Raw genomic sequence first — 20,828 nt, 5'->3', positions numbered from 1 at the left:
TAGACCTCCCAAAGTGATGGGATTACAGGTGTCAGCCACCAACCCTAGCCTGGAATGTTTTATACTTTTAAAAATTCAGTATCTTTAATAGATAAAAGGGCTCAGATTTTTTTATTTCTTCACATGTCAATTTAGACAAGTTTTACCTTTAAAGGAACTTGCCCATTTGTCTAACCTGGAAAACTTATTAGCAGGAAGTTCCTTATTGCCATTACTATCTGCACCATCTGTACCTGTGAACACTCCTCTCCCATCCCTGAAAATGGTAATGTACCTGGACCTTCCCTTTTTCCCTCCATCACTCAATCTAGAGTTTTTGCCAACTTGGTTTGAGAGAACCAAGTTTTGCTCTTACTGATTTTCTCCATTGTGTCCATATTCTATTCTATGCATTCCTCTCTGATTAGTTTCTTCCTTCTACACATTTTCAGTTTAATTTGCTCTTTTTCTAGTTTAAGGTACAAGTTTCAGGTAAATTTCTAGATTTTTAAACACTTTTCTAATTTAAAATTTACGATGATAAAGTTCTAATCATCGTTTCAGTTGCATCCCACAAATTTTGATAAGTTGTTATTTTCATTACCAATCACTTCAAAAAATATTCTAGGCCAGGCATGGTAGCTCACATCTATAATCCTAGCACACTGGCTTTCCAAAAAAATATGAAAACATTAGCCAGGTGTGGTGACATGCACTTGTATTTCCACCTACTTGGGAGGCTGAGGTGGGAGAATGGTTTGAGCCCAGGAGTTCAAAGTTACAGTGAGCTATAATTGTGACACTGAACTCCAGCCTGGGCAACAGGGCGAGACTCTGTCTCTAAAAAACCAAAACACACACACACCCACACATAGCAAAAACTGACAGGGTTGAAAGTAGAAATAGACAAATCCACAATTATCATTATGATTTATTTATTTTTATTTATTTATTTTTTTTTTTTGAGACAGAGTCTCGCTGCGTCGCCCAGGCCGGAGTCTGGTGGCACAATCTCAATTCATTGCAATCTCCGCCTCCTGGGTTCAAACAATTCTCCTGCCTCAGCCTCCCAAGTAGCTGGGATTACAGGCACCCACCACCATGCCTGGTTAATTTTTGTGTTTCAAATGGAAGTTTTTTTTTTTTTTTTTTTGAGACAGAGTCTCTCTCTCTGTCACCCAGGCTGCAGTGCAGTGGTGCATCTCAGCTCACTGCAAGCTCCGCCTCCTGGGTTCATGCCATTCTCCTGCCTCAGCCTCCCGAGTAGCTGGGACTACAGGCGCCCGCCGCCACACCAGGCTAATTTTTTTGTATTTTTTTAGTAGACACGGGGTTTCACCGTGTTAGCCAGGATGGTCTCAATCTCCTGACCTCGTGATCCGCCCGCCTTGGCCTCCCAAAGTGCTGGGATTACAGGTGTGAGCCACCACACCCGGCCCAATTTTTGTATTCTTAGTAGAGACGGGGTTTCACCATGTTGGCCAGGCTGGTCTCGAACTCCTGACCTCAGGTGATCCGCCCATCTCTGCCTCCCAAAGTACTGGGAGCTGTAATCCCAGCACTTTGGGAGGCCAAGGCAGAAGGATCTCTTGAGCCCAGGAGTTCAAGACCAATCTAGGCAACATAAAGAGATCCTGTCTCTAAATAAATAAAATTTTTTAAAAAGAGACACACCATGTCTCTCACAATGCATTCACATTCATAAGCATTTAGTCGTAAGTGGCTGTTCACTGTCTCTCATACTTCTGTTTATTAAGAGCTATTCAACAGAATGCCAATAAACATTTCGATTATATTATTTCCAAATATGAGTTTTAAAGGCAAAAAAGCATAGAATGCTTAAATTAAGACTGATATGTGCCACTGAATAAAATTCTCTGAAATTCCTAAGAACACAGCACGATAAGCAGTCACTCATCCACGGAGGCTGTCAGTGTTATTGACACTCAAAACTCACTCCAGAAAGTCCACAAGGGTTTGTGTGGTTTCTGACCTTACAGACTCTTACTCTGTCAACTCATGAACAACACTTTTTCCAAATTCCCACCAACACAAATATAAATACCAAAAAGATTAAATATTTAAATGGGAAAAAAAAAGCATTAAAAGAACAAGCTGAGCACAGTAGGGTATGATGTAGTCCCAGCTGCTCAGGAGGCTGAGGCAGGAGGATCACCTGAACCCAGGAGTTCGAGACCAGCAACCAGCCTGGGCAACACTGTGAGACCCTGTCTATAACTAAAAAAAAAAAAAAAAAAAAAAAAAAAAAAGCCGGGCGCAGTGGCTCACGCCTGTAATCCCAGCACTTTGGGAGGCTGAGGCGGGCGGATCACGAGGTCAGGAGATCGAGACCATCCTGGCTAACACGGTGAAACCCCGTCTCTACTAAAAATACAAAAAATTAGCCGGGTGTGGTGGGCGCCTGTAGTCCCAGCTACTTGAGAGGCTGAGGCAGGAGAATGGTGTGAACCCGGGAGGTGGAGCTTGCAGTGAGCCGAGATCATGCCACTGCACTCCAGCCTGGGTGACAGATCAAGACTCTGTCTCAAAAAAAAAAAAAAAAAAAAAAAAAAGTCACATCAGGAAGATCTATGTGAAGACACTAGAGAGAGGGATGTATAACAATGAGAAAAGTGGCTTCAGTATCTTTCAGCACGCAGAAATTAAAGAAGTTAAAGAACAAACACAAACCGAGAAAATACGTTAGAGACAATTGATAGCAAGCTTCCTTCCACGAGCAAAAAGACTGTCCAAACTCCCTATACGTTAGAGACAATTGATAGCGAGCTTCCACGAACAAAAAGACTGTCCAAACTCCCTGTACGTTAAAGACAATTGATAGCAAGCTTCCACGAACAAAAAGACTGTCCAAACTCCCTATAAAAAGGCAAAGGATATAAACAGGTTGTCACAAAGAGAAATATAAATGGTCAACGAATATATAGCTAGGTGCTGCATTTCACTAACAAAGAAATGTAAAATAAAATAATGTGATATCATTTTTGACAAATTACATTGACAAAAATTTAAAAAGACTTACGGGGCCAAGCACAGAGGCTCATGTCTGTAATGCCAACACTCTGAGAGGCCAAGGTGAGAGGACTATTTGAGCCCAGGAGTTCAAGGTTGCAGTGAGCTAGGGTTGTGCCAATGCACACCAGCCTGGGCAACAGAGCAAGATTCCATCTCAAAAAAAAAAAAAGCTTTCAGTAACTGCTGTGAATCTAGCAAATTACTGAACCTTGACGGTGGTCTTGGGGACCACTAAAGGTGGAACTGATGTGAGAAGGGCAGTCAACCATGCATGGTGACTCATGCCTGTAGTACCAGCACTTTGTGAGGCTGAGATGGACAGATTGTTTGAGCGCAGAAGTTCTAGACCAGCCTGGGCAACAAAGCGAAACCTCATCTCTACAAAAAAAAAAAAAAAAAAAAAAATATTGCCCGGGCGTGGTGACATCCACCCGTAGTCCTAGATGCTCAGGAGGCTGAGATGGGAGGATCGCAGAGCCCGCAGAGGCAGAGTTACAGACGGAGGCCAGGGCTTAGGAGAAAACGTCACAGGACCGCATGAGGAAACCATACAGTCAAACTGTTACTTCCCTGTGCCAGAAACGTGCTGCCGGACATGCAGCTAAGAGTAAGACTAACCCGCTGGGTTAGGCTGATGGGGATGCAGCCAAGAGCAAGGCCCTGGGTTAGGCAGGGTTGTTGTGAAGATTAAAGGAGAATGCTCGCAGAGACCTGGCAAGTCCTCAACCCTGGAACCGAGAGAAGGTCCCTCTAGACTCGAGAAAGGACAGCCGTACCCGACTCCTGCTCCTACGCCATGGCCCCTCCCCCACGGTGGCCCCAGGCTCCATTTAACCCCGCCCACGCCATCGCCTCGCCCCCGTCTTTAGCCACGCCCTTTAGCGTTACGGCCCCACGACAGCCACGTGGCCGCAGGCCTGTTTAACCCCACCCACGTCGTGGCCCGGCCCCAAGGACGTTGGCCACGCCCTTAGCATCAAGGCCCCGCCCTCTCCACAGCCCGGACCCCGCTTAACCCCGCCCTTTCGGTAGCCCCGCCCCGACGGCATGGCCCCGCCCCATCCCTTAGCCCCGCCCACCTCACCGGGGTTAGAACCGAATTTAACTCCGCGGTCCGCCGTCTTGACCCCACGCCACCGCCCACCCGCGTCGCCCTGGCCGCGACGCACGGCCCCGCCCTCCCCACTGCAGCTGGGACCCACGTCACCCTTCCCACCCCTGGCATCACGACCCCGGCTCCCCGACCCGACTGGACGCTCGCCCCGCCCCACAACGTCACGGGCCACCCCGCCCCCACCCGGGCCGCCGCGCTCCTCACCAACTCGAAGCGGTTGTTGACTCGGACGCCCTCCTTCCGTGCGCCCCCGGGGCGCCAGACACCAAGCTCCCGCTTGGGCTCTTCTTCTTCCGCGTCATCGTCATCACGGAGATCGAACTGCAGGGCGCCGGGCCCGAGGGGCTCCTGGCCACGCTGTTCCCCCCTCAGCCTCCGGAGGGCCCGGCGCGACATAGGACCGAACGACCACGACGGCTGGAGAGAGGGAGAAGGAAGCGCAGAAAACTCGGCGGTCGGCGCGCCTGCGCACTCCTGGCGCGGGGTGGGGGGCGGGGGAGCTGGCTGCGGCGCCTGCGCACTCCTGGCGCGGGGGTGGCGGGGCGGGGGAGCTGGCTGCGGCGCCTGCGCACTCTTGGCGCGAGGGGTGGGGGCGGGGCCTGGCGTGCGGCGCCTGCGCGTCGCGACTCTCCGGAACTTCCGCGCTTCAGTGGCGGCGTCTGGGCCGGCTCCGGTGGGTCCGGGCCAGGTCTCGGGAGAGCTGGGTGCCTGCGCGCCATGGGCACCGGGCATGTAGAGGTGCCCCGTGGGGATGACGGGCTTTGATTCGGGGTAGGGGGCGCGCAGCCGGCGACAGTCGGCCCTGCCCGGCCTTGCCCATCCGTGTGGCCTGGAACCCGCAGCCACGTTCGGCCCGCCAGGGCCTGTCCCCGCACCGTGCCTGGAGCATTTCAGCTGCGTCTCGGACGTTGCTAGTTGGTCCTTTTCGTGTCACGGTGTCATTCGAGTGATCTAGCCGTCGATGCCCGCCTCTACCCTGGCCTGGAGCCGCCGCCCCTCGAGCACCACTGAGGGACGCGGCCCTCACTGCCCGCCTGAGGCCTCCTTAGGGACAGTGGTTCTGACAGTTCTGGGACAGGCCACCCGCGTTTGTCACGATCTAAGGGCCGGGCGCGGTGCTCACGCTTGTAATCCCAGCACTTTGGGAGGCCGAGGTGGGCGAATCACCTGAGGTCAGGAATTCGAGACCAGCCTGGGCAACATGGTGAAACAGTCTCTACTAAAAACACAAAAATTAGCTGGGCGTGGCTGCGCATGCCTGTAATCCCAGCTATTCGGGAGGCTGAGGCTGCAGTGAGCCGAGATCGCGCCACTGCACTCCAGCCTGGGTGACAGAGCCAGACCCTGTCTCAAAAAAATGAAAAAAATAAAGTAGATGAGGCTGAGACAGTGCTCGGTTCAGTGGGCGGACGGCACAGCTTCCTGTGCCTGGGGTTGGGGACATGGGGGCAGGAGGGCACAGAGAAGACAGGCGCCAGCAGCCTCCTGCCCGACTTACCGCGGCTTCATGAGCCCAGGAAGCAGCCCTGGTGGGCCGGCCTGGCCCCTCCCAGGATGGGTTAGGGTTTTATTTTATTTTGTGAGATGAGGTCTTGCTCTGTTGCCCAGGCTGGAGTGCAGTAGCGCAATCTCGGCTCACTGCAACCTCCATCTCCCAGGCTCAAGCAATTCTCCTGCCTTAGCCTCCCGAGTAGCTGGGACTACAGGGCATGCCCCACCATGCCCGGCTAATTTTTGTACTCTTAGTACAGATGGGGTTTCACCATGTTGGCCAGGCTGGTCTCGAACTCCTGACCTCAAGTGATCTGCCCACCTCACCCTCCAAAAGCGCTGGGATTACAGGTGTGAGCCACTTCACCTGCCGTGGGTTAGGATTTTAACATGGGCTTTCATTTCCAAGTGTTCCTGTATGAATTACAACCCAGTCTCCCCATGATAGGGAGTGTGAGCCCCCATAGAACCAGAACAACCGTCGTCCTTACCAAGCACTACACATTAGCTTATTGTTGGCTGGGTGACCGGAGGAGATCGCTGACCCTCTCTGTGCCTGTTTTCTTGTTTTTAAACAGGAATAAAAATACAGGCCAGAGAGTCCGTGAAGTGCTTACACATGTGCTAGAAGCTGGCTATTTTTACTGGGGGCTCTAATTTTGTGTGTTTGGATTTCCTGGACCCCAGCTGACAGGAGTATTTTCTCCTACAGGCCCATCAGTTACTACAAGTACTGTCCCTTCTGACTTCCAGGCCCCACGGCCAGCATTACAGCCTGGAGTCAAAGTTCTTGGGTGAGCTGTGTATCTTTGGCCAAATTCTTTGACCTTGTTGAGCGTCAGTTCCCTCATCCGTAAGGTGAGATGACGGCAGAACATCACGGAGGAGCAGGGCAGGGCCCTGTAACAGGCTGAGCCGGGCGAAGGTGAGCAGACAGCACTCGGCACAGGGCCTGTCTAGAGCCTGCAGTCACACCTCCTGCCCCTGTGAATCCTCTCCCTGGAGAACAAGAATAGGGATCTGGGAAATGAGACCAAAGTGCCCCCCAGGCCAGCAGGTGTGGCCAGAGGAGCTGATGGGCAGTAGTCTGTGCCGTCCGCATGCAGCCCTGACCGTGGTGGCCAGGACCACGAAGCTGGTAGAGGCAGCCAGGGCTGCGTGGACAGAGCAGGCCTGGAGCCCTCCTTGCCTGGTGGGCACCTGACTGTGCTAAGCCAGGAGGCCTTTCCTCGTCCTGGAAGGCAGGTGGCCCCTCAAGCCCAGCTTCAACCTTGGGAGAACATGCCATGCTGGGTGAATCCTCAGCGCACATCCGACAGAAGCCTGTGAGACCTTTATTAGGCCAAGAGTGACCATGTGCACAGATTTACAGGGCTGCTCCTCCCTGTGCAGGGACCACCCAGCATCTTCAGGAGCCTCTGGGCCAGGGGCGAGTGAGGACAGCACCAGAATGTGGTAGGGCCAGGACAGGCAGGACACATGTGGTTTGGACCCCAGGGAAAGGGAAAGGGCGGGGAGCAGCTTGGCATGGACCTTTTTTTTTTTTTTTGAGACAGACTCTCCCTCTGTTGCCCAGGCTGGAGTGCAGTGGCGCAATCTCAGCTCACTGCAACCTCCACCTCCCGGGTTCAAGCGATTCTCCTGCCTCAGCCTCCTGCGTAGCTGGGATTAACAGGCTCCTGCCACTACACCTGGCTAATTTTTGCATTTTCAGTAGAGACGACATTTTATCATGTTGGCCAGGCTGGTCTCAAACTCCTGACCTCAGGTGATCCTCCCTCCTCGGCCTCCCAAAGTGCTGGGATTACAGGCATAAGCCACCACGCCTGGCCAGACCTTTCAAACAGAGGCGGAGGTGCCTCCCAGGAGGACCCTGCCCACTCAGAGACTTTCCAGATGCCTCTGCTGCCCGAGTCCCCACAAAGGGAGAGCAGAGGCAAGCAGGGCGCTCTGGTCCAGCTGGGAGCCAAGATACCCTATCCCCACCTGGACTTCCACTGGGGAGGGGAAACTGCCGTTCTCATTCCTGGGGACGGAGAAGAGAATGGGAACATGGGATGCAGTCTGTGCCAGGATCTAGAACTTTCTGCTTTCTCTCCTCAGTGAGAAAACCCACCCCGTTTCCTCCCTGGCAAGGAATCCTGAGAAGAAACAGCCTCCCCCAGGGAGGGCTCTGAAGTGCGCCTGAACCCAAGTGAGCTCTGGGGCCAAGAAACAGTGTATATAAATATATAGGCTGTATGTATATATTATAAACGTATCTATATATGTATATATGTACATGCACAGCTCAGAGCGTCCTAGCCTGATACAGGGCCTGCCTGGTGCCTCCTGGAGGCCTGGCCACCTGGGGCTGTCACTTGAAGTCAAGAGTCCTGGTGTTAGGGATGTAGAGGGATTGGGTCTGGCGACTGCGTCGTGGCGTAGTGTTGAGGACGTCCACGCTCTTGCGGCTGGAATGCACCACATCTGCCACAAAGCTGGTGCACTCACTGCAGACATCCTTCAGGACACAGCCGTGGGAGTAGATGTGGGGGAACGCCTCCTCCACACTCTGCCACTGTGGCCCTTGCAGAGACCTGGGGAGCGGGAGAGGGCACTCAGGCAGAGGAGCCAGCCAGGGTGCCACACCCCCCTCCCTGCTTGTGCATCCCACAGCCCCCTCCTGGCTACCTTTCACCCTAGGCCTTCCCTTGGCCCTCAGGCAACAAACACAGCTAGCAGTGTTCATCTCAGCAAAGCCTGTTCCCTGACCACCCAAGTCCAGTTTCCATCTCATACTGCTCAGCCTCCCAGAGCCCTACACAACGATCTGTCTCTGCCTTGGATTTCCATTTCCTTGGGGTGTCCTAGCAAACAGACAAAGCCGGCTCCCTCCACCCCAGCTCCCAAGTTCCTCTTCACGCCCGACCACCACAGTGACGTCAGCAGCAAGGCAAAGAACGCACTGAAAGATGTCTCTTCTCTGGATTGGCGCGGTTTTGGCAGCTGATACCCTCTGAGGACTCTCAAAGCCCAGTGTGTAGACAGGGATGTGTCCAAACTTCTTAGAAGGCATCTTCATCTGCAGCACAGAGGGAAGAGGTATGAACCAGGCATCACCACGGAGACATTCAGCTACACTCAGTGCTAGGGGACCTCCCTCCCCAATCTGAGACCTGTGTGGCAGCCAGAGCTGCCTGGAGAATATTCTCTGTCCCTGCGCTCTCTGATGTCTCCTCTGTGCCTTTTGGCTGAAGACTGGCACGGGATTCCTGCTTGCTGCACATCTGGACAGGGGCTTCTTAGAGGACAAGAACCGTCCCTTTTTATACCATACGGGACCTGCCGTGTTTCCTGCACATCTGGACAGGGGCTTCTTAGAGGGCAAGAACCATCCCTTTTTATACCATGCAGGACCTGCCACCATGCCCTGCACATAATCAACATTTAACATGGATGAGGTGGAAGTTTTTCCATTGCCAAGTGGCAGGATGTAGAGTAAGATTTAAAAATAGTGGTAGTAAAAGTACTCCCTAAGCAGAGTCTTGCTTCTGAACTGAGGCCTGATAGGTAACATATATATAATATATATATATATATTTTTTTGAAGACACAAGTCTTGCTCTGCTGCCCAGGCTGGAGTGCAGAGGCACAGCCATACTCACTGCAGCCTTGAACTTCTAGGTTCAAGAGATCCTCCCACCTCAGCCTCCCAAAGTGCAGGAACTGCAGGCCTGAGCCACCGCGCCTGGCTGGTGACATACTTTTATTTGTATTTTATCTTTTTGAGACGGAGTCTCTGTCACCCAGGCCGTAGTGCAGTGGCACAATCATAGCTCACTGTGGCCTCCACCTCCCAGGTTCAAGTGATTCTCCTGCCTCAGCCTCCTGAGTAGCTGGGATTACAGGCGTGCGCCACCACGCCCAGCTAATTTTTTTGTATTTTTAGTAGAGATGGGGTTTCACCATGTTGGCCAGGCTGGTCTCAAGTGGTCTGCCAGCCTCATCGGCCTCCCAAAACGCTGGGATTACAGGTGTGAGCCACCGTGCCCAGCTGACATACTTTTAAATGTTAGGATCCCTTTACCTCTGTGCACCTGCACATAAGCACACACCCCAACTGCAATAAGAAGGCCCTCCTAAAACACCCAAAAAGTTACAGAATGTAAGAAGGTAGGACTTTTAGAGGGGAAGTGAAGGGTTTTTTGGCACGAGGCTACTAACATCGAATGTTTAAAAACAAAAACCTGTAAGGGTCTTTAAAAACTGCACACTATCTTGGAAAGTATAGGAATGGATTCTACCTGAAAGGAAATGGATGAGGTGCCTGGTGGGGGCAGTATCATCCAACACATCCAATCAAAGCCAGTGGAGCCCCTCATCTACCTTACTCAGACCCCAGAGATCCCACATGGTCCTCACCTTTATGCTACAGGAAGTGCAGACAGCTCTGGAAGGGAACAGAGGAAATGCAGCATCAGCAGGGAGGAAGCCCACAAACAGACAGCTGAGAAACAGTCGCATCCCGGCCTCCACGCATCCGAGTTCAAACCATCCTTGCCTTCTGCTTGATGCTTGGTTACTTCAGTACTTTATTTTACTCCAAAATCTTGCTTTTCTTTATACTTAGGTATCCACCCAAAATACATGTGCTCCTCAGCATTCTCTCAGAAAGGTTGGCTCCAGGAGTTTTCTCCTGCCAAGTTTTCTATTGCCAAGCAGTAGGATATAGAGTAAGGTTTAAACATACTGGTGGTGGGCCAGACGTGGTAGCTTATACCTGTAATCCCAGCACTTTGGGAGGCCAAGGCAGGTGGATCACCTGAGGTCAGGAGTTCGAGACAAGCCTGACCAACACGGTGAAACCTCGTTTCTACTAAAAATACAAAAATTAGTTGGGCATGGCAGCAGGCACCTGTAATCCCAGCTACTTGGGGGGCTGAGACAGGAGAATGGCATGAACCTGGGAAGTGGAGGTTGCAGTGAGCTGAGATCACGCCACTGCACTCCAGCCTGGGGGACTGAGTGGTGGTAAAAGTCCCTCTGAAGCAGATTTTTGTTTCTGAACTGAGGCATGATGGGTCACATACTTTTGGAATGTTTAAAAACAAAAACCTACAAGGGTCTTTAAAAACTGCACACTCTTGGCCAGGCGCAATGGCTCACGCCTGTAATCCCAGCACTTAGGGAGGCCAAGGCAGGTGGATCACGAGGTCAGGTGTTCAAGATCGGCCTGGCCAAGATGGTGAAACCCCGTCTCTACTAAAAATACAAAAAATTAGCCGGGCATGGTGGCGGGCACTTGTAATCCCAGCTACTCGGGAGGCTGAGGCAGAATGGCGTGAACCTGGGAGGTGGAGCTTGCAGTGAGCTGAGATCGTGCCACTGCACTCCAGCCTGGGCAACAGAGCAAGACTCCATCTCAAAAAAAAAAAAAAAAATTCAAGGCTGGGCGTGGTGGCTCACTCCTGTAATCCCAGCACTTTGGGAGGCCAAGGTGGGCGATCACCTGAGGTCGGGAGTTGGAGATCAGCCTGACCAACATGGAGAAACCCCATCTCTACTAAAAATACAAAATTAGCCGGGTGTGGTGGCACGTGCCTGTAATCCCAGCTACTCGGGAGGCTGAGGCAGGAGAATCACTTGAACCTGGGAGGCGGAGGTAGCAGTGAGCTGAGGTCGCGGCATTGCACTCCAGACTGGGCAACAAGAGTGAAACTCTATCTCAAAAAAAAAAAAAAAAAAATTCAAACATGAGAGAATTAAAATGTAGACACCACATCCTCAGAAATGATCCCTGCTAGTAATGGTTTCCATCCTCCAGGCTTTTCCAAGCATAGATCAACAGAAATATACATAATTTTACAGATAAAATTAGGTGATTTTTTTTTTTTTCCCGGACAGGGTCTTGCTCTGTCACCTAGGCTGGAGTGCAGTGACACCATCACAGCTCACTGCACCCTGGACCTCCTTGGCTCAAGTGATTCTCCCACCTCAGCCTCCCAAAGTGCTGGGATTATAGGCATGAGCTGCCACACCCACCATACCCAGCCTTACCCTTTTTTTTTTTTTTTTTTTGAGACAGTCTCGCTCTGTCACCCAGTCTGGAGTGCAGTGGCGCGATCTCGGCTCACTGCACCCTCCACCTCCCAGGTTGAAGCAATTCTCCTGCCTCAGCCTCCCGAGTAGCTGGGACTATAGACACCCGCCACCACACCCGGCTAATTTTTTGTATTTTTAGTAGAGACGGGGTTTCACTGTGTTAGCCAGGATGGTCTCAATCTCCTGATCTCGTGATCCGCCCGCCTCGGCCTCCCAAAGTGCTGGGATTACAGGTGTGAGCCACTGCGCCCGGCCCAGCCTTACTTTTTTATTCAGTCTGGGAAACTCTAGCTTTTACTTGGGTCGTTTGGATCACTTACAGTTAATGTGATGCTAGATACAGTTGTGTTTAAGGCTGTCATTTGCTATTTTCTTTTTGACTCATTTCTTTGTTCTTCTTTTCGTACCTTTTTTTGGATTAATTACTTTTTATGGTTCCATCTTATCTCCTTTGTTGGCTTATTAGCTGTAACTGTTTGATTTTAGTGGTTGCTTTAGGACTTATGGTATACATCTTTTACTTATCACAGTCTACCTTTAAGTAATATTTGTATAGCATGTATAATACCTTACTATACCTTATCATAGGGATTCACCTTATCATAGTGAACCTTAAAATAGTATACTTCTAGCCAGGCGCAGTGGCTCACGCCTGTAATCCCAACACTTTGGGAGGCAGAGGCGGGCAGATCCTGAGGTCAGGGGATCGAGACCATCCTGGCTAACATGGTGAAACCCCATCTCTACTAAAAATACAAAAAATTAGCTGGGCATGGTGGCGGGCGCCTGCAGTCCCAGCTACTCAAAAAGCTGAGGCAGGAGAATGGCGTGAACTTAGGAGGCGGAGCTTACAGTAAGCCAAGGTCGCGCCACTGCACTCCAGCCTGGGCGACAGAGCGAGACTCCGTCTCAAAAAAAAAAAGAAAAAAAAGTATACTTCCAATTTTCCCCTCTCCCTGACCTTCATGCTAACTGTTGTTATCAATGCTACTTATACATGTGTTACAAAACCCACCATACACTGTAATTAATTTTGTCTTGTTTTTTGCATGCCAGACATTTTATCTTGCTGAGGACTGGTTTGTTTTTTTGTTGCTTTTTAAAAAATTCTTATTCTTGAGCTTTGTTCTCAGAATCAGTTAAGACACTTGTGAACAGTTTGATCCTTTCAGGTCTTGCTTTTATGATTTATCACTCAGGCCTGGAGCAACAGTCACTTTGGGCTACTTACTCCACGTTAGTGAGGCCAGGCCTTCGTGTGCATTCCAGTTAGTGCCCTGTGAATTATGACATTTCTGGCAGTGGCTGGTGGAAACGGATGTTACTCATTCCTGGCCCTGAGCACCGTCCCTTCAGATCTTTAGAACAAGGGAAGGTAAATTTTTTGTGTAAAGGGCCAGAGAATAAACCTTTCAGGCGTGGCTGAGCGAGTAACAAATGGGTGTGGCTGTGTTCCAATGAGACTTTACTTGCAAAACAGGCCGAGGACCAGATTTGGCCCGTGGCTATAGTCTGCCAATCTCTGCTTTAGGATAAATGTTCTGGAGCCTTCAGTCATTTCCTTCAGAGATGGGGGCCTTCTCTGAGGCTTTCTCGGTGCAGCCCTCTCCTCTGGAGTTCTGCACGGTGAACTCAAGCTGCTGTGGTCTCCCTAGATTCTCAGCTTTACCTCCTCCATTCGGAGAGTCTGGCAGCTGTGGCTCATGACCTAGAAACTCTCCAGGCAATGACTGTGGTGATGGCAGGCCTGCCCTGTTGTGTTTCCTTTTTGTGGCCTGCTGTCTTGAAAACCATTGTTTCACATCCTGTTTGCTCTTGGCTGTGGAAGATGCCTAATACCCCATCTTGGCTGAAACTGGGAGTTGCTTAGCTATTTAAATTTAATTTAATTTAAATAAAATTTAAAATTTAACTCCTCATTCATACTAACCATATCTTGTGGACTCATCAGCCATGGAACATGCTAGAACATTCCTGAAATCACAGGAAGTTCTGTGGGCAGCACTGCCCAGAGGTTTCTCGCCTCCTCCTTCCCTTGTGAACTGACAGCTAAAGGGAAGGCTCACCTCTTGCAGAAGAGACAGGTGGGCGGCCACGAGAACAGCGGGAACTTGGCCCGGCAGCAGCAGCAAATCTGTCAGGAGAGACTGGTTAGAGCCCGGCTTTGTCCACAGCTCCCTGGGGTCCCGCCCTGTCCTTGCTGCCCCCTCAGGGCTCCCAACCCGATCATGAGCAAACAGTCCTGGGATCTGGCCCTGTCAGCACCTGCCCCTGACCCAGCGGGCAAGAGCGTAGCCCCACGTCTAGGCAGCCTCACCTTCCCCTTCTTCAGACTGCTGAAGAGCTCCTTGTTCTGCAAAAACTTTTCCATCTCGGCCTTCACCAGCACACGGCGCACGTCCATCACCTCTTCCACGGTCAGCGCCAGGCTTTCCACGGGGTGGCTAAACTCCTAGGGGACGGCCTCAGGTAGAAAGTCTTCTAAGCAGGAGGCTCCCCTAGCTTACTCTCCTTCCCTGAGGACCCTAACCCTCCCTGGCCTCAGCCTAGACAAGCCTGCGACCTTCTAAAACGCTGTCCGTCAGCCATCTTGTCCATCAGCCATCCATCCCCATGTCTCTGATGGGCCCTGCTGCTGCAGGCCAGGCCTCCCATGACCAGCGGACCCTGCCAGCCAGCCCAGCCTTCACTGGCCACGCTCCACACAAACTCCCCTCAGCCCATGTTTGTTCAAGTTGTCCCTGCCTGCAAACACACCATGGGCTGATCCACACCAGCCAGAGTCCATCTCAAATCTTCCCTCCCTGAGCAGCTGATGTCCTCTTTTCTGGAAGGTCCAGGACCCTCCAACAGGCCACCTCACTCCTGGGGCTCAGCTTGCATCTGCCTATCTGCACTCAGCACACCTCCCGTGTCCTGGCCACTGATTCCTGGGGCCACATTATGTTGAGTGTGTCCTGTTTTTGCTTCCCTGTGCTTGGCATAGAATTTGACACCTGATCTCTCTAAGCCTCAGTTTTCTCTTCTGTAAAATGGGGCTGGATTTCAGCTCCATCAAGATGATTCAGTTAAAGCCCTTAAACACAGTGCCAGCACAGCATTCGCAGTGTCGGTCATCACTGCCAAGGCAGGTGGGCACCATCTATGAAGGTGCCACAGATGGAGTTGGACCATGTTTTCTGCTTTGGATTTGCAGTGGGTTGTCCTGTCTAAAGCTGTGAACACATGCTCCTGGCACTGGGGGGAGCTGGGGCCTTGCATTCCTTCCTCACTCTGACCTGAGGCACCCAGGGCTTTGGGCTTCTGTTGCCAATTGCCTGATAGTGCTGTTTCCATCTGAACAATTCACCTCAGATGTCACAGATGTTACGCTAACAACGTCCGTGGCCAGGAGACCTCACGTCAGGCACAGAGAACAGCCGCCTGCTCCCCCGGTGAGGCTGTGAGCCCAGGGCAGATGGAAGGCCAGGTTCTGTGCTGCTCAGTAGCCCCCCTTCAGAAAGCACTTCTGAGACTTCAGAGCTAAAGAACCACTCATGTGACCTGTGGTCATCTTAAATGCGTCCTCTAATTCCTTAAGAAGTGGGCCTTGGCCGGGCGCGGTGGCTCACGCCTGTGATCCCAGCACTTTGGGAGGCCGAGGCGGGCGGATCACGAGGTCAGGAGATCGAGACCATCCTGGCTAACATAGTGAAAGCCTGTCTCTACTAAAAATACAAAAAATTATCCGGGTGTCATGGTGGGCGCCTGTAGTCCCAGCTACTCGGGAGGCTGAGGCAGGAGAATGGTGTGAACCCGGGAGGCGGAGCTTGCAGTGAGCTGAGATGGCGCCACTGCACTCCAGCCTGGACGACAGAGCCAGACTCTGTCTCAAAAAAAAAAAAAAAGAAGTGGGCCTTAATTCCCTCCCTCCCATTGAGAATAGGCTGGACTTAGTGACTCACTCCTAATGAGTTGGGACAATGTGGCACTGCTGGACTTGGTCATAAATACTCAGTGGCTTTCACTGCGCTCACTCTTGAACCACGTGCTCTGGCGGACGCCAGCCGCCACGCTGTGGGGATCCCCAAGCAGCCCGAGAGAGGCCTACACAGCAAGGGACTCACGCCTCCTGCTCACAGCTGGGTGAGGACGCCACTTCAAGCGGCTCCTCCAGCCCCCATTTGAGCCTTCAGTCGAGATGCAGACCCCACTGCCATCCTAACTGCAGCCTCATGAAAGACCCTGAGCCAGAGACACACAGCTAAGACACTGCCAGAGTCCCAACCCTCAGAAACTGTGTGAGATAATATATGCTTGTTATTTTAAGATGCTGCATTTTGAGGTAACTTTTGATGCAGTGATACATAGCTAATCCTAGGCTAACGGGGCAGGCCCTGCGTTTTGGTGGGATACGACCTAGGCTAACAGGACAAGCTCTGCGTTTCGGTGGGGACACGACCTAGACTAACAGGACAAGCCCTGCGTTTCAGTGGGATACGACCTAGACTAACGGGACGAGCCCTGCGTTTCAGTGGGATACGACCTAGGCTAACGGGACGAGCCCTGCGTTTCGGTGGGGATACGACCTAGGCTAATGGGACGAGCCCTGCGTTTCAGTGGGATACGACCTAGACTAACGGGACGAGCTCTGCGTTTCAGTGGGATATGACCTAGACTAATGGGACGAGCTCTGCGTTTCAGTGGGATACGACCTAGACTAACGGGACGAGCCCTGCGTTTCAATGGGGATATGACCTAGACTAACAGGACGAGCCCTGCGTTTCGGTGGGGATACGCACAGTGCCTTGCATTTATATAAGGCTCATAGTTCTCAAAGCATTTTAACATCTGTTCTCATCTGAGCCTCTGGATAAAACCTCAAATAGTGACAGCAACCACACCGTTCACATCCCTCCAACACCTGCATGCTGCCACCGTGGCCCACGGGCTGCACACTCCCCTTACCTCAGTTGATTAAATCCTGCACCAGAACTCAGGTCCACGTGGGCCTCAAGATGTCAGCAAAGGTGAGCTCTTCACAATTACAGGTCGGATAAGAAACCGAGGGCAGAGGGGCTGAGCAGTACCGTGGCGGCGTCACGGCCAGAGTCAAGGTCTCGACCAAGTGAACCCCCCTCACACTGACCTCCAGGCACAGGGCGCGCAGGTTCACTGTCTGCCCTAACCCCACACTGAACCCTCCTTCAATTAGGGACCAGGCTCCGGGGCCGCAGTGCAGTGCGGTTCGGCCCCAGCAGGCGGCAGCAGAGACCACGGCCCCAGACCAGCAGCTCCACCACTGGTACCCCGATGTTCAAACCACGCCCCGCCAGAGGGACGCTCAGGCCACGCCCCCTCAGGCAGGCGCTCAGGCCACATCCCCCAGACAGGTGCTCACACTACAGTCCCTAGACAGGTGCTCAGACCACGCCCCTCCCAGACACGTGCTCAGACCCATCCCCAAGACCTGGCTGGCGGCGGGAAGGTGGGTGCAAAGACGTCCCCTGGGCCGCTCTGGACGACAATCGCACCCTCACTCACCAGCCACAGGTGTTTGGCGTCGTGGGTCATGGAGGCCTCGGGTCTGTCCCCCGAGGAGCCCCGGTTGCTGAGTAGGGGGTGGCTGGGGTCAGAGACACTCGCGGGACAGGTACCTGGGGGAGAGCAGAGGCTCCATCAGGACTGCCTGGCAGGAGCTGAGGTAAAGAGGACAGTGCCGAGGGGATGACAGAGATGGCGGAGGGCTCCAGGGGAACCAAGCAAAAGGTCAAGTGGAGAAGCGGCCGCGCAGTAGCTACACGGGCAGTTCTAGCACTTAGGAGGCCGAGGCGGGTGGAACCTTGAGCCTAGGAGCTCGAGACCACCCTGGGCAACGTAGCGAGACCCTCATCTCTATAGAAAAATATAAAAGTTAGGCAGGCATCGTGAAACACGTCGGTAGTCCTAGCTACTCAGGAGGCTGAGGCGGGAGGATTGCTTGAGCCCAGGAGGTCAAGGCTGCAGTGAGCTATAATGGTGCCTCTGCACTCCAGCCTGGGCAGCAGAGCAAGACCTTGTCTCAAAAAGCGAAGAAGAAAAAAGCGAAGAGTGTGGCTCCAACATTAGGACATTCACTGGGGCCCATGTGGTATAGAGGGTCCACAGTACCCCTGAAGGGTCCCCGTGTCTGAGCCCCAGAACGAGCTGGCATGGGCAGTCCCACAGCACCAGTGAGGCAGACTACAGATGCGTCGGGCAGGACCCTCCTCCTACAGTCCACACCTCACACTGGAGCTGGGGGTCGACCTCCCTCCCTCCACCAACTCCAAGAGGCTGAGGCACAGCTCCAGGTGGGGAAGACCTAGGTTAAGTGTGAGGTTTGGAAATGGCCTGGCCTGGACCTCTTAACACTGGGAAGGGAGCCATAAGCACCAAACGCGATTGTCCCAAGACTTTGGCCTCACAGGCAGACAAGGAGGCCTGGCCGTGCCTGGTGGGATGTGGTGGGTGGGGTGTCAAGAACCCTGAGTCGCGAGGGCTCTCTGTAAAGTTCAGCTCTCATGGTGGTAGGACCAGCTCTGCACAGCCAGCAAGAATCGTTCTGTGCTCAGCAGCGTGAAAAGGAGTTGAAGGAATCATGGCTCAGGTTCCAGAGCCATGTGCTGCGAGCCCAGCCGGCTCCCCATGGACACACGGCTCCCTTCTCAGAGGACTAGAAGCATCTATCACTCATCTAGTTAGCTATTTTTCTATATCCCAATGTTAACTATGTCCAGGTAATAGAATCATGGGAATTCTTTTTAAATATTAAAAAATATTTTTATAATAAATATTCATTACTTAATAAGAAGTTTTCAAGTTAAAAAAAGGGAGATGCCTGCCTGAGGTGGTGCCGTCTTGCAGGCACGAGCTCCCTGGGTCCCTGGGAGCTGCCTGCTCAGGAAGACGTGGGCTGAGGTGGAGGGATGGTGCCCACAGGATGGATCAGGGTGGGGGCGAAGGGGGGTACGGGGGTGAGAAGCAGCACTTGCCCTGGTCTCGGGGGCTGGGCCTCCATGCATGCGCGCTGCCAGCTCGGGGCCGTGGTGGCTCCGTCCCTCCTGGGGGCTGGGTGGCCGACTGCAGGCCAGAGGCCACCTCACTTCGGAGCTGGGCCAGGTCATGCTCTGAGAAGGAGCGGTCCCGTTTCAGCGTCACCTCCCCACACGGAGACTCTTCTTCCTGTGGACACACCAGATGCGGCCCTGCCCTGACAATGCCCACCAGTGCCTCCTGCCCATGCCTGGACTGAAGCAAAGGACCCAGGGGTGCCGCAGGGTCTGCTGCGATGTGGGGCAGCCTCCACCCACTTCCCAGCCTGCCCGCCTCTGGACAGTTCATGGCAAGCGCCCGAATAACCAAGCCCTTCCCCAGGACTTCCAGAAAGGGACAGGTCTAGTGTCAGATGGAGGCAGAGCCCTTTGGGATGGCCCCCAACAAGGCCATCACCAGCCCTTCCTGTGAAGAGAGGAGCGTCTCATTCACAGGGCAGCCAGGGTGGGCAGGGAGCCTCGCTGGGTCCACCTTTTCACATCAACTAGCGGGGGGCTCAGTTTCCGGGGCCTGGGACAGCGAGGCACTTCCGCGGTCAGCCTTCCATCGTCTGTGGGAGGAGGCAGCCCAGGCCCTCTCCCAGTCACCCTTCTGAGCGGCCAAGATGGCAGGGTCCCCGAGCCCCACAGGCCTCCTCCTAGGGCAGGACGTCAGTTTCAAGGGAGGGCCCCTGGACAGGAGACACCGCAGTCGCTGCTGCCCCCGGCTTAGCTTAGCCCTTCTCACTTCCTTGGCCCCCATCCTCCCATTCCTGGTCTCTTTTCAGGAATCCCCATGGGTTCTGACCTCAGATGTGTTCATCTCTTCCATTTCGGCCAAGGTGGGCGCCTTGAGCAGCACGCGGGGCCGCGGGCGCTGGGCGCTGCCCCCGGCATCTGTGACCGACAGGTTGATGCAGGAGGTGGACTTGGCATCTCCGGAGCAGGCGTTGAGGATGCAGGGCAGAGAGCCAAACCCTGGGGAGACAGGAGCCGAGGCAGGACGGGCCAGTGAATGGGGAGACAGCAGGCAGGAGCTGACAGCTTTGTGTGCACCAGCTGGCTTAATTCCCTGGCTTTGCAGAAGGGGAAACTGAGGGCTAGCCAGCCATTTAAAAAAATGAGGAACTAGGCCGGGCACAGTGGCTCACGCCTGTAATCTCAGCACTTTGGGGGGCTGAGGTGGGTGGATCACGAGGTCAGGAGATCGAGACCATCCTGGCTAACATGGTGAAACCCCGTCTCTACTAAAAAATACAAAAAAAATTAGCCGGGCATGGTGGCGGGCGCCTGTAGTCCCAGCTACTCAGGAAGCTGAGGCAGGAGAATGGCGTGAACCCAGAAGGCGGGGCTTGCAGTGAGCCGAGACTGCGCCACTGCACTCCAGCCTGGGCAACAGAGCGAGACTCCATCTCAGGAAAAAAAAAAAAAAAGAGGAACTAGGCTGGGCGCGGTGGCTCACGCCTGTAATCCCAGCACTTTGGGAGGCCGATGCGGGTGGATCACCTGAGGTCAAGAGTTTGAGACCAGTCTGACCAACATGGAGAAACCCCGTCTCTACTAAAAATACAAAATTAGCTGCATGTGGTGGTGCACGTCTGCAGTCCCAGCTACCCAGGAGGCTGAGGCAGGAGAATCGCTTGAACCTGGGAGGTGGAGGTTGCAGTGAGCTGAGATCACGCCACCGCACTCCAACCTGGGCAAAAAGAGCGAAACTCCGTCTCAAAAAAAAAAAAAAGGAAAAGAAACGAAAAACATTGAAAAAATTTGCTTTTATTCTATTTTTCTTCTAAATGCTGAAATATGTCATACTATTGTAAACTATATAGAGTGGCAAATACAGGCCAAGACCAGGATAACAGGGTACAATATCACATTAGGCAAGGCGTGGTGGCTCACACCTGTAATCCCAGCACTTGGGGAAGCTGAGGCAGAAGGATCACTTGAGCCCGCAAGTTCAACACCAGCCTGGGCAACAAAGTGAGACCCTGTCTCTGCAAAAAACACAAAAATTAGCCGGGCGTGGTGATGCATGCCTGTCGTCACAGCTACTCGAGAGGCCGAGGTGGGAGGATTGCTTGAGCCCGAGAGGTTGA

General features: G+C 53.0%; 2 protein-coding genes across 10 annotated transcripts in view; both read right to left on the bottom strand.

Moving 5' to 3' along the window:
- Positions 1-5,504, bottom strand: part of TCF25 (transcription factor 25) — a 35,576-nt gene extending 30,072 nt beyond the window's left edge. For 5 of the 6 annotated variants that reach the window (XM_024233584.3, XM_063717433.1, XM_054534380.2 and 2 more), the window contains exon 1: positions 4,331-4,643. In XM_024233584.3, the coding sequence (XP_024089352.2) occupies positions 4,331-4,522 (192 nt within the window). In that variant the 5' untranslated portion in view covers positions 4,523-4,643. Of the gene's footprint in view, positions 1-4,330 lie in introns of all 6 variants that reach the window. The other variant, XM_024233585.3, reaches the window with a different exon arrangement.
- A 2,441-nt stretch (positions 5,505-7,945) lies between these two features.
- The window catches only part of SPIRE2 (spire type actin nucleation factor 2), a 50,983-nt gene continuing 38,100 nt past the window's right edge, over positions 7,946-20,828 (bottom strand). For 3 of the 4 annotated variants that reach the window (XM_024234032.3, XM_024234031.3, XM_054534376.2), the window contains 8 exons: positions 19,541-19,710; positions 18,694-18,883; positions 17,225-17,337; positions 14,019-14,153; positions 13,768-13,835; positions 10,022-10,049; positions 8,566-8,681; positions 7,946-8,196 (listed from right to left, as the gene is read on the bottom strand). In XM_024234032.3, coding sequence (XP_024089800.2) covers positions 7,974-8,196; positions 8,566-8,681; positions 10,022-10,049; positions 13,768-13,835; positions 14,019-14,153; positions 17,225-17,337; positions 18,694-18,883; positions 19,541-19,710 — 1,043 coding nt within the window. In that variant the 3' untranslated portion in view covers positions 7,946-7,973. Of the gene's footprint in view, positions 8,197-8,565; positions 8,682-10,021; positions 10,050-13,767; positions 13,836-14,018; positions 14,154-17,224; positions 17,338-18,693; positions 18,884-19,540; positions 19,711-20,828 lie in introns of those variants that run through there. The other variant, XM_054534377.2, reaches the window with a different exon arrangement.

The sequence above is a fragment of the Pongo abelii genome, chromosome 18, assembly GCF_028885655.2.
Source record: "Pongo abelii isolate AG06213 chromosome 18, NHGRI_mPonAbe1-v2.0_pri, whole genome shotgun sequence".
Taxonomy (NCBI): Eukaryota; Metazoa; Chordata; class Mammalia; order Primates; family Hominidae; genus Pongo; species Pongo abelii.
This window is presented reverse-complemented; position numbering and strand designations above follow the sequence as displayed.